At 37.6% G+C, this 13,728-nt stretch overlaps 1 protein-coding gene across 2 annotated transcripts in view; it reads left to right on the top strand.

Annotated features, from left to right (window-relative positions):
• Nucleotides 1-12,907, top strand: part of LOC126473459 (ubiquitin thioesterase trabid) — a 114,074-nt gene extending 101,167 nt beyond the window's left edge. Inside the window, exons 8-9 of one of the 2 annotated variants that reach the window (XM_050100521.1) lie at nt 1,893-2,041; nt 12,153-12,907. In XM_050100521.1, the coding sequence (XP_049956478.1) occupies nt 1,893-2,041; nt 12,153-12,156 (153 nt within the window). In that variant the 3' untranslated portion in view covers nt 12,157-12,907. Of the gene's footprint in view, nt 1-1,892; nt 2,042-12,148 lie in introns of both variants that reach the window. The other variant, XM_050100520.1, reaches the window with a different exon arrangement.
• The last annotated feature ends 821 nt before the right edge of the window (nt 12,908-13,728 follow it).

Here is a 13,728-nt window from a genome sequence, read left to right as displayed (position 1 = left end):
GGTGGTATTTTGTTGTCTGAAGCTGTCGGCGTGCTGTCGGTCCTGTCACTTACGTAGGTCGCAGCCTTAGGAGATAGGTCGACTACATAAATAAATAAATCAGTAAAGGAAAACCTACATTTTTAGCATTTGTGGACTTGGAGAAAACTTTTGACAGTATGGACTAGTTACACTCTCTGCAGCTCTGAAGGAAGCAGGAATAAAATAGAGGGAGCAGAAAGTTATTTACAACTTTTATAAAAACCAGATGGCAGTTACAGGAGTCAAAGGGCATGATAGGGAAGCAGTGGTTGAGAAGGGAGTGAGGCAGGGTTGTAGCCTGTTAGTGACATTATTCAATCTGTACATTCAGCAAAGATTAAAGGAAACCAAAGAAAAATTCAGATAAGGAATCAAATTTCAGGGAGAAGAAATAAAAACTTTAGATTTGGCATTTACATAGCAATTCTGTCTGAGATGCAAAGGGCTTGGAAGAACAGCTTAACAGAATGCACAGTGTTTTGAAAGGAAGATATAAGATGCACATCAACAAAAGGATATAAGATGTACATCGATAAAAGTAAAACAAGGATAGTGAAATGTAGTCAAATTAAAACCTGAAGAGAATTTTTGAACATAAAAAATAAATTTAGATATTAGGAAGTCTTTCCTGAAGGCATTTGTCAGGAGTGTAGCCTTGTATGGGAGTGAAATGTGAATGAGGTTTTCAGACAATAACAGAATAGAAGCTTTTCAAATGTCATTCTGCAGAAGAATACTTCTGATTAAATTGGTGGACTGCTTAACTAAAGAGGAGGTATTGAATAGAATTGGGGAGACAAGAAATGTGTGCCATAACTTGACTAAAAGAAGAGATCTGTTGATTTGTCAGTTTTAGTATTAGGGGGAAATGGAGGGGGGGGGGGGGAGTTAAAAATTGCAGAGGGAGACAAAGAGGCAGGTACAGCTGGTCCAAATGAATGTGGGATGCAGTTTTTTGAGATGAAGAGGCTTGCATAGGATAGTTTGGAGAGCTGCATCAAACCAGTCTTTCGAATGAAGACCACAACAGCAATGTGAAAGAGAGAGAAATGGAAATGAAAGAAACAAGAAATTGGATAAACAGTGCAGATAGCAACACTTATAGCCACTTGTGGTGGCTGTACACAATTTCTCGTATTACTGTGTGATGGCATGTTGTGTAATTGACATTTTAGTTATTGAGTGTATACATCATGACAAAGCTGTTAGTGGATTAATCACATCGTAAGATAGCTATAAATTGCCAAAACTAGTAACGTGAACATTGTGGTTATTAGGCAATCTAGATTTAATAAATTATTATATATACAAGACGGTATTCTAGATTTTGTAACCGTTAGGTCCTACGTTGGAGAGGAGCGTAAGTTGTGGAAGGTTAAAATGGAAGTACATGTCACTCAGACCCCAGTATGGGGAGGAGGGGGGGGGGGGGGGTGGAGACTAACTTGTAATGAGGATGAAGTTAGACAAATATGAAGGAGGTGGTGGCACTGCATCTTTGTCCAGCCTTGCCCTCTCATCCTGTGGTCTGAATACCCTGGCCTTCCGCTCAATCCTTTGCAACCTGCCCCCCCCCCCCCTCCTCCCCCAAAGAAGGAACTAATAATCCTGAAACCTAGGATTTTTTTGTGATGTTTTAATAATTTTTGATGATCTCTTCCTCTTATTCTCGTGGCAGTTTTAAACTTAGATTTGTTACCAACTTCTGAACAGCAGCTGAAATGTGCACATTTTTAGGCTTGTCTTTATATGAAATAATTTTTTTGTTTGTTATCTCTAATTCTGTAATATTTATTTTAAGCATACACAGTCTAAACTTGGTAATGTATTTCTTTCTGAAACAATTCTTATTTTCTCTTTGTACGTAACAGGTGGGTCATGAAGATGCAATCTTGCGACAGTGGATGGATGTCTGCCATACAGAAGGAGGAATTATGGTGGCACAGCAGCATCTCCATAAACGGCCACTTTTAGTAGCTCAAATGTTAGAAGAATGGCTGAACCATTATCGAAGATTAGTGTAAGTAGCATGGATCATTGTAACTGTAATACTTCCATGTTATAGGACAAGTCTAGGTGTAACTTCAGTGAGTTGAACAAGCTGCACCCTGCCCTCCCCCCTCCTCCCACTGCACAGGCGGACACACACGGAAATGTAATAAAGGTAAGGTCATAATGTATTTACAAGTGATTTGTCATGTGTCTTTGACTTCACAACAGATGCATTTAAAAATGGGGATACACGAGAATGGTTTGGTAAGTCTGGTAAAAAGCAAGAAAAGATTTTTGTTTCTAAACAACTCACCTTACTCCATGACATACAAGGTGTGACAGTAAAGCAGTGAGACTGATTTACTTTGCAACATGTGACAACCCTGCAGGCTTGCGTAGGCACAATATCTTTGACCTTGGTCTATAAGCTGCTTCTAGTCAAAGTGGCACATCGATGCAACTGCTCAGTCGTGAGTTTTGATGTAATGAGTTAACACATGTTTGTGTGTCTCATCACGGAAATAGAACTGCATAATATTGCGCAACAGTATGCCATTTCATTTTGCATTAAATTGGGTGAAAAAGCAACGACAACTTACGATAAGCTTAAGAAGGCTTTTGGAGAGAAGATTATGTCAAGAGCTCAAGTTTTTCGTTGGCATAAAATGTTTAGTGAAGGCAGAACGAATGTTGAAGAAGAAGACCGCAGTGGACAACATCAACCTCACGGATGGTTGTCAACTTGACCAGGGTGCGTGATCTCGTACAATCTGATCGAAGATTATCTGTGAAAATGATTGCAGAAGAACTGAACATCAATCGAGAAACAGTTTGTCTAATAATAACTGAAGATCTTGGTATGAGAAAGATTTGTGCAAAAATGGACCCCAAAAATCTCATGGCACAACAGGGAGAAACACGCGAAAATGTGGCAGCTGATCTGTTAGAGTAATCGGAAATCAATCCAGAATTGTTGAGCCATGTTATCACTGGTGATGAAAGTTGGTTTTTCAGTACAATCCAGAGACAAAACGTCAAAGTTAACAATGGAGCTCAGAGGTATCACCCAGACCAAAAAAAGCTCGCATGTCAAAGTCAAAAGTGAAATGCATGCTTGTGTGCTGCTTTGATTCCAAGGGAATTATTCATAAAGAGTGGGTGCCTCCTGGACAAACAGTTAACCAATATTACTACAAAGAAATTTTAGAAAGACTTCGTAAAAGAGTTCTTCGTGTCTGTGGCAACATTGCTGATAATTGGATTTTGCATCACGATAAGGCGCCATCCCATACTGCTCTGCCAGTACAGAAATTTTTTGAACCTCATATCAAATTTCATTACTACCACAGCCACCTTATTCACCAGATATTGCTCCATGCGACTTTTTTCTATTTCCAAGAGTCAAAATGGTGATCAATGGACACCATTTTCTAAAAACACAAGATGTGCAAAAAGCTGTGACGAGGGTCTTGGAGGATATTACAGAAGATGAGTTCCAGAAGTGCTGGAAAAAGTGTGTGCAATCAGAAGGGAACCACTTTAAAGGAGACAACACTAAACTTGACTAAAACAGTAAGCAACATTTTTTTTTTCATATCAGTCTCATTACTTTATTGTCGCACCTCGTAGTCCCCTTTGAGGGATAAACATTTGGCCCAATGATCCTCCATCTTTTTCATCCCATCGGAAAAATAGGTTCTGTCAGGCTCCGCAAAATAGTCATTGCCTGCAACTATCACTTCCTCATTTGATGAAAATTTCTTCCCAGCAAGCCAACTTTACAAGTTAGGGGACAGCAAGGAGTAACTTGGAGCATAGTTTGTTGAATAGGGTGGACGACAAACCAATTCAAAGGCCAATTCACGCACTTATGTATAATGCTGGAGGAGGAGCACTTTCCTACACCTTGGTCTATTTGCAGCCAATGCAAGTTTCAAACGATCCAACAGTGAAGCATAATAGGGTCCCAGTTATGGTCCTGCCATTTTCCAAGTAATCTATGATGAGTATTCCATCGGAACCCCAAAAAAGTGGCAGTCACCTTACCAGCTGACAAAATGGTCTTTGCCTTCTTTGGTGTGGTTTCGTTAGCATTCATCCATTGTTTTGACTGCCATTTTGACTCTGGTGGTAATGATGGATCCAGGTTTCATCAGGTCGCTGATCGGTGCTAAAAGTTTGTCTGATTGTGATTAAACAACGCTATACATTGCGCTGAAATGCTGTGCTGGATCCACTTTTGGTCAACTGTGAGCAGTAGCAGCACCCACTTCGCACACAGATTTTTCATAACTGATTGTCCTTGCAGGATATTATGAACTCACTCTGTTAAGATGCCTGCAGTTTCAGCAATCTCATGAATTTTTATTTGGCAGTTGTGCAGTTTCATATAATGGATACTCAAGATGGTTTCCTTTGTGGTGACATCAGTTAGACAATCAAAGCAGGTTTCATCTTTGGTATTGTCTGACCATATTTAAATTCATTACTCGAGGAGAAAATTGTCTACAGTAATGGTGCAGAATCAGCATGAACTTCATCCAGTTCTGTTTTGATTTATGCATCAATCCAAGCTTTTAAATGAAGATGTATAACAACAGCACAAAACTCAGTTTTCTCCATTGTCAGTTGCAGTACACACACTGACCAATTCAGACAGCTGCCAACAATGAAATGTGTGCTGTACATTGTTTAAATTCTTTGTATGATCCTTGGAATAATCAGAATTACCAAGCAACAAAAATGTTCCATTCTTTCATGGAAATTACCAGACTTACAAAACACCACTTATACAGGGTGACACAAAAGAACTTTACATTTTTGAAAATTCATACAAATGAAACAGTACAGTTTACTCAATTTGAACTGTGCCCTGTCAAAATTTTGTATCTGGAAGTTGTTTTCTTTTTTTTTTAAACAAGTTTACAGTTTCGTGATATGTGCTCCATGAATCACTCTGTAAACTTAGAGATGATGATCATACTCTTCACAAAGCTTTTACAACATCTTGATGGTGATGTACCCTACCTCAACTGCAATTCACAACCGTAGCTGTGATGAGGGCGGAACAAACAATTTATCTTTCATATACACCAGTAAAAAATAACAAGGTGGCCAGCATACCCGCATGGCCAAATCATCCAGGCAGATGTATGTTTTGGTCTTCGTGGACAGCCAAGTGGAAATGAGGAGGTGCACCATCTTGTTGCAAGATGCAGTAGTTACGTCATCTTGAAATTGAAACAGGAGCTACAAAGAAAACATTTCACAGTAGCAAATGCCTGTGACAGTTTTCTCCTTAAAAAGAAGGGGCCATAAATGTTCTGCCTCGACACTGTGCAGAACACTTTGAACTTTGGCAAATCTTCTTCATGTTCAGAGGAGAAATGGGTGTTTTCTGTCTCCTCAAAACAACATTGTGCCTATTGCCTTTACCATTAGTGTGAAATGTTGGTTTGTCATTAAAAAATAACTTCTTTGATGTGACTTCCTCATTGTACATCAAACAATGGAAAATCCAGGATGGAATGTAACAATACCAGAGAAGGAAAGTTGCTACTCACCATATAGCGGAGATGCTGAGTTGCGATAGGCACAATAGGGTTACCTGTGAAACCAGTCATGTGATTTACAAGCTAAGCTGCAACCACTGTGCTGCATTCTATGAAGGCAGGACAACCAACATGCTGTCTGTCTGCATGAATGACCACCGAGAAACTGTGGCCAAAAAACAAGTGGACAACGCTGTTACTGAACACGCTGCCAAACATGATATCCCTCATCTCAATGATTGCTTCATATCCTGTGCCATATGGATTCTTCCAACCAACACTAGCTTTTCTGAATTGTGCAGGTGGGAACTTTCCCTGCAATACATCGTACGTTCCTGTAACCCTCCTGGCCTCAACCTTTGTTAGTCACTGTCCTCGCCCATCCAGCCCCCTCCCTGTCCCCATTCCAGCACTACACAGCCATCATTTCACCGCCACACACAGTCTTTTAATTTATTTTTATTTCTCTCCTTTCCGCTACATCCTCCCTCCCCCCTCTGCAACTTCTTTCATGCACTCCGTCTAAACTGCAACACTTCACTGTCCCCCACTCCCACCATACTATCCCTCCCCCTCCCTGCCCCAGCCACCTCCTTACCCCCGCCCAGTCTCCACTCCCATCATGAACTGGTGCTGCTGCTCACAGTGTGGTTTCAGTTCTCTGAGACAGACGTGTGTGTGTGTGTGTGTGTGTGTGTGTGTGTGTGTGTGTGTGTGTCCTTGTGCATGCGTGCACGCGTGCATGTATGTATGATTCCCATTTTCAAGTGTGTGTTTCTATGTACTGTGCCACTTTTTCGTAATGTTTTTGAAGTGTGATGTTCGTCTTTATTTTGTTGACTTTACTGCAGTATATAAAAAACATGACATTTTAGTTGTTTATCAGTTTTTATTTGTAGTTAGTGGCAAAATTTGGAAGAACTTGTATTTACAGTTTCCTTATGGTACATTTGTGCAGAGTCTCACGCATGTTAAACCTCACTCATCACTGAGCACTGAAAGTTGTGAGTGATGTTTGACATGTGTGAGAGACTGCACAAAAGGACCATAAGAAAACTTTTAAGTACAAGTTCTTCCAAATTTCATTACCAACTGCATATAAAAACCGACAACTAACTAAAAATATCACATTTTTTTATATATTGCAGTAAACAACAAAACAAAGCAGAATCTCGCACATAGAAAACATTACGAAAAAATAGCATAGTACAAAAAAATACACAGTTGAAAATGGGAATCATTTCCAGAAATGTGCCATGTAAAACATAAATGAAAGAAATCATGACTAGACCAGAATGTTGTAATAATATAGCAAATTTTACAGTTGCACTTAAACAGTACTAGTTGTCCACAAGTCAGATGAATTTAAAATACATTCAACAATTGTTCACATTTTTTAGGTAAAAGGTGAAGCTCTTTCCATGATTATTCTAATATGAACATTATTATATGGGCTTAGATTTAAAACTAGCACCAGGTGTCTGTTAGTGTATGGTTAGGGTGCACTGGATAGGTTAATTATTTATTCAGTGATGTATGTTACTGAAATATGTGTTGAAAGAAAGTGGAATAGTCATGAAATTTAGTGTCAATTGTCATGTGTTTTATGTGATCAGTTTGTAGAATAACCCTGTTTGAATGAGGTATCTGGTTTCCTGAAGATCAAGTATGTGTAGCTTATGACCCACAAAAAAAAAAAAAAAAAAAAAATCAGCATTTTCAAAGCCCCTAACAACTGTAAAATTCAGGGCGTGTACACTCTGAGACAACCAGGAAATCTGGAATTTTTTTCATCTGGGAATAATCTGGGAATTTTTTAGAATTGAAGAATTTTTCATTGTTTCAGTTTCCAGTTAAATTTTTGTAATTTTGACCGGTAAGAACTGATACTTTGCAGTAGTCTGCTACTGCAGAATAATGTATTGCAGTATTAAAACAAACACAAGGTAATAACACCAAAATAAAACTTTAGTTGCAAAGAAAATGTTCCATTTATAGCTACAAAACACGATGCACACACAAGGGCCTGCAGATAGCAAAATGTGTCAAAGGCTTTAGGACAGAGACCATGCAATACTTCGTAACAACAAACTGCTTTCACTGAGAGTGACATCACAACTATTTACATTTCCAACAGGTCACAAGAAAATATTGTGAGAAGTGTTACTTGCAACGTAAATTTCCTTTTACATTAGATGAATTATGTTACATGTGAGAATGTGTGATGAATTTCTTAACTCACAGAGTGTTTGTCATTCAAAACTTAACACTTTTAGGACCAGTCACTTAGAAAATTTTTGGGCCAAAACTAATAACCATTTATACCATTATTTAAAATTTTAGTGGCATATTTGTGTTCGATATATCTTAAAGGGTAACACACACTAAAAAAAGACCAATATTATATGTGAAAGCATAGCTTTTCTTGTAGCTATGCTGTATGGATGTTAATTTAAGCCATTAACTTTTCCTGTTCATGTGTTCACACTACTTAATAATGATGTATTCATACTTTTGTAATACAAAAATATGCAGTGTACATATTTCCAAGCCATGTTTTTCAATGGGTTTCATCTCCGAAAGTGCCAGGAAGTTCTGCACTAATGTACAAAATCTTTACCATTCAAAGGATTGATAAGTTTTACAACTCTGAGGGGAAACTATATTGTCACCTAACACAGAAAAAATTTACTTTCATGCTGGGTGTATAGTATATTTACACTCGAGAAAGAGTATTTTCACCTGTGAAAGAGTATATTTATTTGGGCCCAATCTGGGATTTTCTTTTCCTTGTCCACATATACAGTGTGAAAATTTCTATATTAGTGTTTTATAAACATGTGTTTTGTGGATACTATCATCAAGAAACATTGAGAGTTTTAAGAGGATTGTCATATGGTCAAGGTAGTTATAAGTTTATGTACCTTATTAACACATATACAGTAACAACAGAAAATACCTTGCATATCAGTTAGAAGTGAAAGTAAAATAATTAGAAAATAGCATTGGTTAAAAGTTTTTCTTGGTAAGCTATATAAAAGTGTTCTCTCCTTTGGCCCATGTTATAACCTTCCTGCTCGATATGTAACCCTACTCTCATTTGACCTATATGGTTTTCACATTTCATGAAAGATTTACATAATTGCTGCATGTAAAAGGATTTATGGTACAGGCCTGTAGGTACAAAGCATCCATTGACACTTGCAGGTACAGACAATTAGAGGACAGAGAATGTCTGCTGTAATAATGTAAGACATTTGCACAATCATACCTGCTTTACGTGAAGTGTATGGTTCATTAAGATCTTAATACTTGAACATTAAAATGGAAGTTCTAGGCTCAACTGCAGATACTTTTAAAACCATCTTGTACATGAGCCAATGAGTTGTGCATTCACTCGGGAGGGAAACAAGTCCAGATGTGATTGACTGCTTCAAGATCACAGTAGCCATGCTGTCTAAAACTACATCCACATCCACAGCGTACAAACCACTGTGATGTGCATTGCAGAGGGTACTTAGCTTTGTGCCATATATTACAGTTTCTTCCTGTTCTGTTCACATACAGAGCACAGGAAAAATTATTGCTTAAATGCTTTTGAGTGTGCAGTAATCAAACTAATTTTGCCTTCAGAATGAGATTTTCACTCTGCAGCGGAGTGTGCGCTGATATGAAACTTCCTGGCAGATTAAAACTGTGTGCTCGACCGAGACTTGAACTCGGGACCTTTGCCTTTCGCGGGCAAGTGCTCTACCATATGAGCTACTGAAGCATGACTCACGCCCGGTCCTCACAGCTTTACTTCTGCCAGTATCTCGTCTCCTACCTTCCAAACTTTACAGAAGCTCTCCTGCCACTCATGTGATGCATCCTTGAAAATTGCTGTGTAGGAACCGTACCAAATTGGGATGGTAGGGGATATTTAACATGTACAAAGAAGGGCAGCATTAATGGCCAATCAGGATGGCTGGCAGTGGTTGCTGATGAAAACACCATCAGGTTGATACCACAACCTGGTGTTGATCAAAGTGCACAGCACAGCACAGCAAACAGCAGTACTGCTGGTTAAATGTGCCAGCAAGACTTAATGGGATTGTTTTATCAATGCTGGGCGATGCAGCGATGTGAGAGTAGCAAGGCTGCAGCGTAAACTTACCTTATGGCTAATTGCCAGATAGTTGCTTTGAAAAGGAGATGGCCGATTTCTTTCCTCATTTTTGTCCTGTACAAACTGTGCTTATTCTCTAACTTTCTGCCAACATGAGGTTTGACTCTAATATTGTTTCGCATTCGGGAGGACGACGGTTCAATCCCGCGTCTGGCCATCCTGATTTAGGTTTTCTGTGATTTCCCTATATCACTCCAGGCAAATGCCGGGATGGTTCCTCTGAAAGGGCACTGCCGCCTTCCTTCCCCATCGATCCCTAATCCGATGAGACCGATGACCTCACTGTCTGGTCTCCTTCCCCAAACAACCCAACCCCAACTCTAATATTGTTTTGTTCCTTCTCGTATCAGTGCTCCAGTTTTCAACATTTTAGTGATGATTGTTCTTTGCTAAGGAGAAGATACAAGTAGTTATGTTTTTGAGCACCTTAATCTCTTAAACTACTCGTCCAACACCACCACCACCACCACAGGAAAAAAAGGAAGGAGCAAATAAGATCGTAAATATCATAAATGGAAAGGAGAGTAGGCTGAGAATCCTCAAAATATGAAGAAGAAAAAAATTTTTAAAAAATTAACAAAAATGTGAAGTGGGGAAAATGTCAAAAATTTGAGGATGACAGGGGTGGAGAGGAACAGTGGAAATGATGTAAATGGAAGATTCCTGTTGAGTGAAGTTATGTGAAAGAAGCTGAGAAAAGCTAATCTGAGCATTAAATGTAGTAAATAAATGTTCGGTAAGAGAGAGAGAGATGTGCTTCACGGTATCAAAGATGTAGTGCTCCTAGCTCTTAATGTATGCTCATTAGAGGCCATGTTTACTGGACATTTTTTCTTGTTTTTCCCAATATGTGGAAAGCAAAGACCTTGCAGTAGAAGAGATCTACTGTCAGAGTTAACAGAACAATTCTCAGTTAGAACTTTAGCCTTGGACATTTCCGAACCAGGGTTGCTTACCTCAGATTGATATATTTAGCCTTTCTCTCTGAAAGTTTGTATCATCATGGAATCACCCTGTGTATCCAAATATTAGTTATACATTGGAAGCTGTGGCCTATTGTAACCATTTATCACTACCTCAGTACCACTTTTTAAATGAGGTAAAAATTGTTAGAATTTAGGTTTTTCAATATAACAGTTTTGTCACAAGATAGGTGAAATTGTTTGACACTGATCTGGGTCAGTAATAAAACCAAAATGAGTAGTGTTGGCATGATTTCATAGATAGCCTTACTGTCCAACAAGATTTCTTCTGTAGAGATAAAATATCTCTGTATATTTAATTAGCTGGGTCTACAAGAACAACTGTTTCCACACAACTTACTTGTACTAGAGCCTCTTACCCCAGAAGCTTCCTAATCATCCATACACATACAGTGGGCACTCAGTTCATTCTCAGGATGAACTGGGGTACTTGTTGGCCACTTCTTGTAGCAGGCTGGACTATGTTTGGCTGTTCTGTAGATTTCTAGTTACAAAAACTTTCAGAGCCAGTAAACAATAGATTGTTTTTGCAGACTCTATTTTGAGGAAGAGCTCATGATGTGGCATTGAATTGACAATAACATTGAAGACATAATGCAAATATTATGCAATATCATTCTATCAGTCTTTTGCAATCGGTATTCATGATAGTATTTTTCATTTTTAACTGATATGGCCAATAAATGCTACAAGGGGTTCAACTGTGTGTGTTTAGGCCATTGTTGGGAATTATCTAGAATGCTCAACAAACAGGCTTAACTTTGATATGGATATATTAAAAGCTGCACTAAATAGAATACAATGGAATATGATAAATGCTTCCATACGCAGTCCAACCAGCTTCTCCCAGATGTTATATTACTTACTAATCTCACTATTGCTTGATTGTTCCACATCATACTTATTAGTCTGAAATAGTAGCAATTACAGAAAAAATTTTGATACTGTGGTGAGCCATTGAATATGGATGCCATTGTCTTCACTTAAGTGTTTCCCATAGATGAGAGACAACGGAAGAAGGAATGTTGAAAATTTACGTGCTTTTAGAAACGTAACTTCTGGCATCCGTTATGACCTGTTAAAGTTTGTAAACTCATATAATATCTGTAAGAATGTTTTAGTGTGCCTTTATTCAATATTTACATCTACATTAGTGTTCTGCATGCCACTTAACAGTAATTGGAGGCTACACAGTGTACCAGTATTATTTTCTCCCTCTTTGTGCCCAATTCACAGACACCATAAAAAGAACAGTTATCTGTAACTGTACATGTAATATTTCCTCCTTTTTTTTTTACTTTCTCCTTATCGAGCTACTTTCTTTGCTTTTGTAGTTTCCTTATGTGTTTGAGATTTTAGGTTGTAATGTAGCTTTTAATTGTTGAGTTATATATTGTGGGTATCAATTAAGCAAGTTACAAATTGTGTTTCAGACAGGTAGCAAATGCACCATTCGTTCGTCCAACTCCAATACAGGATTATTCAAGTGACGGTGGTGAAACTGATGATGAGTAGGTAGATGTGAAGATCTGCTTTGTAAATGAGTACGTAATGGATCCAAGTAAGTGCACAGAAGATAGAACTAGCGGAAAGTGCTAGTGAATGAAAATGGGACACTGCAAAAGCCATTTGAAGATTTTGTTAACAGTGTGCGATTAAATTTTTAAAATATTTATTAGAGGACTTTTAGTGACTGTATTTGCAGCTGAGTTTGAAGGTGAAGCGTTTTCTCTCTATCTGTTCAAAACTTAAATAAAAGATACAGTGTTGATCCAATTCCAGTAATAATACTTATAAACTGTGACTTACTATGGAACACTTGCTAATATATTTTTCTTCCAAAGAATTATTGTGCTGTAGAGTTATACTTGAAAGTCTATTATTTGTTACTTCACAAACAGTAATTTTTGCCTCCAAAAATGTTATGATGTTGACACAAGAGTCAATCTTCTGTAATAATTGTACACTAAAAACACTCGATTGTCATCCATTTTCACAAGATAACCTAATTTTTTTATCTCCCCTTTTTTATATTCTCTGCAGGTCATCAAGCACAGTTACTTATAAATGCGTAGATTAATTAACTTTGCATGTACAAAGCTGTGAGATATTTGTTTTGTCAGAGCTGGCAGTAGTCAGACTTAAGATATTTTTCTTTGTTTTGTTGTAATTAAACTGTTGATTGTTTTTTCTTTTGTTTGTGATTATTCCCACCTGTTCTCCTCCAATGGTATTTTGTTACACTTCCAGTTATTCAGTAACATGTCAAGTTACTTACATGTTTCTTTTCTTTTCTTTTTTTTTTTTTTTTCCTTCTGTGTAATACCGGGTTCTTTTCAGGGTCTTGTCAATACAGATATTTGTATTCATCACAACTGAAACATGTAGAGCTATCAGAATATCCAGTGCATTCCCAGATAATTGGATTTTCATGATGCAACTAAGATTTTTCATATTAAGTTATACATTTGTTGAAATATTCAGTTTAAATAATCATATGTTTTACAGTCTTATAAACTGAAGTAGTGTTTATGTTTTATTTCTCATATATAATCTGATGTGACATGTTGCTTTACTGACACTTGCCAAAAGCAAGTGCAGAGACCAAGTTGTAAAAATGCAAGCTTACTTTTAAATTAATGGTGGCACTTGAAGGTAATAATGGATGCTCATTGTTAACACTTTCAAAAGTGAGAACTGTGTAGAAATATTTTAAGTTCAATAATCTGTACATAGTTACATATTGATTGAAAATGTGGCCTGGCAATCTTGAAGAGCCAGGGAGTGTGAAGAGATTTAATTTGTGACATGAATGTTGTCATTCTAATCTAGGAACAATATTAAAGTAGTCTTCCAATATCATTAGCATTTTATGTATGGCAAGCACATGGAGATGATGAAGATTAATGCAACATTAAATGCCAGTGAAATATGGATTATTAATTAAATTTCTGTCAATGATTAGCTGCAGCTATTTGCCTTCTCCAAGAATGATACACACAAACTTGAATAA

The sequence above is a fragment of the Schistocerca serialis genome, chromosome 4 (assembly GCF_023864345.2).
Source record: "Schistocerca serialis cubense isolate TAMUIC-IGC-003099 chromosome 4, iqSchSeri2.2, whole genome shotgun sequence".
NCBI lineage: Eukaryota > Metazoa > Arthropoda > Insecta > Orthoptera > Acrididae > Schistocerca > Schistocerca serialis.
Note: the sequence above shows the minus strand (reverse complement) of the source record. Positions and strands in the feature narration are given on the sequence as shown.